Source organism: Ananas comosus, linkage group 8, assembly GCF_001540865.1.
Source record: "Ananas comosus cultivar F153 linkage group 8, ASM154086v1, whole genome shotgun sequence".
NCBI lineage: Eukaryota > Viridiplantae > Streptophyta > Magnoliopsida > Poales > Bromeliaceae > Ananas > Ananas comosus.
Genome location: NC_033628.1, coordinates 7,460,081 through 7,463,140, shown reverse-complemented (window position 1 = coordinate 7,463,140; position 3,060 = coordinate 7,460,081). Strand labels below are relative to the sequence as shown.

General features: G+C 39.6%; 1 protein-coding gene across 1 annotated transcript; it reads left to right on the top strand.

The window, feature by feature from the left end:
- On the top strand, positions 1,033-2,376 carry LOC109714598 (protein gar2-like). The gene is made up of 3 exons (XM_020239298.1): positions 1,033-1,084; positions 1,400-1,707; positions 2,092-2,376. The coding sequence occupies exons 1-3, from the start codon at positions 1,033-1,035 to the stop codon at positions 2,374-2,376; spliced, it is 645 nt and encodes a 214-aa protein (XP_020094887.1).

Below are 3,060 nucleotides of genomic sequence, written 5' to 3'. Positions count from 1 at the left end.
GCGTGAAGACCGTGGATTCGGTGGGCGTTTCGAGGAATCGAGGCGTGTGCGGCTGCAAGGATTTGCAGTGTGATCGGTTAGAGAATTCCAAGCGATCGAGGACTGGCAAAGATAATCTACAACAAGGATTCGGTATTTTGAGTCTTGTATTTTGATAAATCACTTGTACTCATGTTTTCTTAGTGGATTTCTTTGTGTGATCGGTCCCGTGGGTTTTTCTCTCCGGTTTGGAGTTTTCCCACGTTAATTCTCGGTGTGCTGATTTTATTTTCCGCATTATATTTTGAATTTGCATCGAGTTTAGTGATTTTTACCGTTTACACCTATTCACCCCTCTCTAGGTGCCTTTTACTTTTTAGATCCTCGGGATCCACATCTTACAAGTGGTATCAGAGCGAGTATAGGTTGTAAATTATGGCCGAGGGCGGTAACGTTAATCGACCCCCTCTCTTCGATGGTACTAACTACGCTTATTGAAAAGTCCGTATGAGGGCGTTTCTTATTGCCATTGACGAGCGGGTATGGCAAGCCGTTGAATTCGGGTGGAAACATTCTACTGAAGTAGTCGAGAATGTTACCGATCCTAAACCTAGAAATAAATGGACAAAAGAGAAAAACGAACTATCTTCGTTCAATGGGAAGGGTATCAATGCTTTGTTCAATGCTTTGAATTAAACTGAATTTTCTCGAGTTTCGGCGTGTGAAACCGCCAAAGAAATTTGGGACACTTTACAAATCACTCATGAGGGTACAAGCTTGGTAAAGGTTCAGAAATTACAAATGTTGACTAGTCGTTTTGATTCTATTCGTATGGAAGAAAATGAAACCTTTACCGAGTATTATACTCGTCTTCAAGATATTGTTAATACTTGTGCGAATCTGGGTGAAAAAATCTCTGAACCAAAGATTGTTCGAAAGATTTTGAGAACTCTTCCCGAACGTTTTCGTCCCAAGGTTGCGGCCATAGAAACGGTAAAACATCCGGATGAACTCAAAGTAGATGAATTAGTTGGTGCTCTTCAAACGTATGAAATGACTTTTCCTGCTAATTCATCTTTTTTCAAGTTGTCTTCTAAAGCTTCAGGTATGGCATTAAAATCAACGAAATGAGGCAATGTGGAATCTTCTTCATCGGACTCGGACTCTGACGTAACCTTGGAAGAGTTTGAGAAGCAAATGGCACTTTTGACTAAGAAATTCCGTCGGAATTTTAGAAAGAAGTTTTCTTCAAAGCCAACTTCCTCCAAACCAAATAAATCAAAAGGGAGTTCCTCTTCCTCTACCTCTTCGAAGTTTAAAAAATCAGAAAACTTTCAAAAAGATTTTACAAAAGAAAAGAAAAGTAGCGAAGGTCAAATTCAATGCTATAAGTGTAGGGGATTTGGTCATATTGCATCAGATTGTCCTAACAAAAAGTCTTTGAAAAAGAAAGCGATGCAAGCCATTACTTGGGATGAGTCCTCCTCCGACGAATCATCCTCAAGTGATGATGACGTTAATGCCACTGCACTTATTGCACAGGATTCTACTTTTATGTGCTTAGCATCGACTCACTCAATTTCTATGTCTTCTTTGCATGAAAAATTCTCTACGGAAAGCTCAACGGATGAAGAATCGGAAGAAGAGGATATGGCCGTCGCATATCATCAACTTGTTATTGAATCAAAAAAAAGTGGCGAAACACAACAAGAAGTTGAGACGAAGATTGTATGATCTAGACCAAGACAATACAAGATTAGAGTCATTGACAAAAAGTTTGGAGCAAGAAAAGGAGGCAATGTGGAATCTTCTTCATCGGACTCGGACTCTGACGTAACCTTGGAAGAGTTTGAGAAGCAAATGGTACTTTTGACTAAGAAATTCCGTCGGAATTTTAGAAAGAAGTTTTCTTCAAAGCCAACTTCCTCCAAGCCAAATAAATCAAAAGGGAGTTCCTCTTCCTCTACCTCTTCGAAGTTTAAAAAATCAGAAAACTTTCAAAAAGATTTTACAAAAGAAAAGAAAAGTAGCGAAGGTCAAATACAATGCTATAAGTGTAGGGGATTTGGTCATATTGCATCAGATTGTCCTAACAAAAAGTCTTTGAAAAAGAAAGCGATGCAAGCCATTACTTGGGATGAGTCCTCCTCCGACGAATCATCCTCAAGTGATGATGACGTTAATGCCACTGCACTTATTGCACAGGATTCTACTTTTATGTGCTTAGCATCGACTCACTCAATTTCTATGTCTTCTTTGCATGAAAAATTCTCTACGGAAAGCTCAACGGATGAAGAATCGGAAGAAGAGGATATGGCCGTCGCATATCATCAACTTGTTATTGAATCAAAAGAAAGTGGCGAAACACAACAAGAAGTTGAGACGAAGATTGTATGATCTAGACCAAGACAATACAAGATTAGAGTCATTGACAAAAAGTTTGGAGCAAGAAAAGGGCACTTTGACCGAGTCATATAATACTTTACTAGACAAGTGTGCACTGCTTGAGATGGAAAAGGAAACTCTGGTTGAAAACATTAATTTTCTTAACAAGCAATACACGGAAGCAAGAGAATCCAACATGGAATTTACCAAGACTATCATTCAACTCAAATCGGACTAACAAGTTCTCGTCCGGGTCAAGCAAACTTGATAAAATGCTAGGACTTGGTCAAACCAACAAATTCGGGCTTGGATATGAACGGACATATGTCGATCAAGCGATGAAGAAAGTAGACGAACATTCGACAAAACCGGTTCCGAAGGCCTATGGTAAGTTTGTTCCTCCCAAGAATTTGTTTGCTAACAAAACCTGCCATCTTTGTGGTGTTGTAGGTTATGTGAAGAGATTTTGCAAACAAAAGCCGAAAAATGCTACAACACACATGAATAGGAGACCAAAGGAACAACTGAAGAAGGAGGATCCAAAGACAAAGGCAAGACAAACGTGGATGCCTAAGAAGAATGATTCGAAGAAAAGAACTACACAAATCGTCGACAAGCAAAGCGTGTCTCAATCAAGTCGTACAACGCAACCCAAAACACGTAAGGTTTGGGTGCGCAAAGGTGAACTCTTTCCTT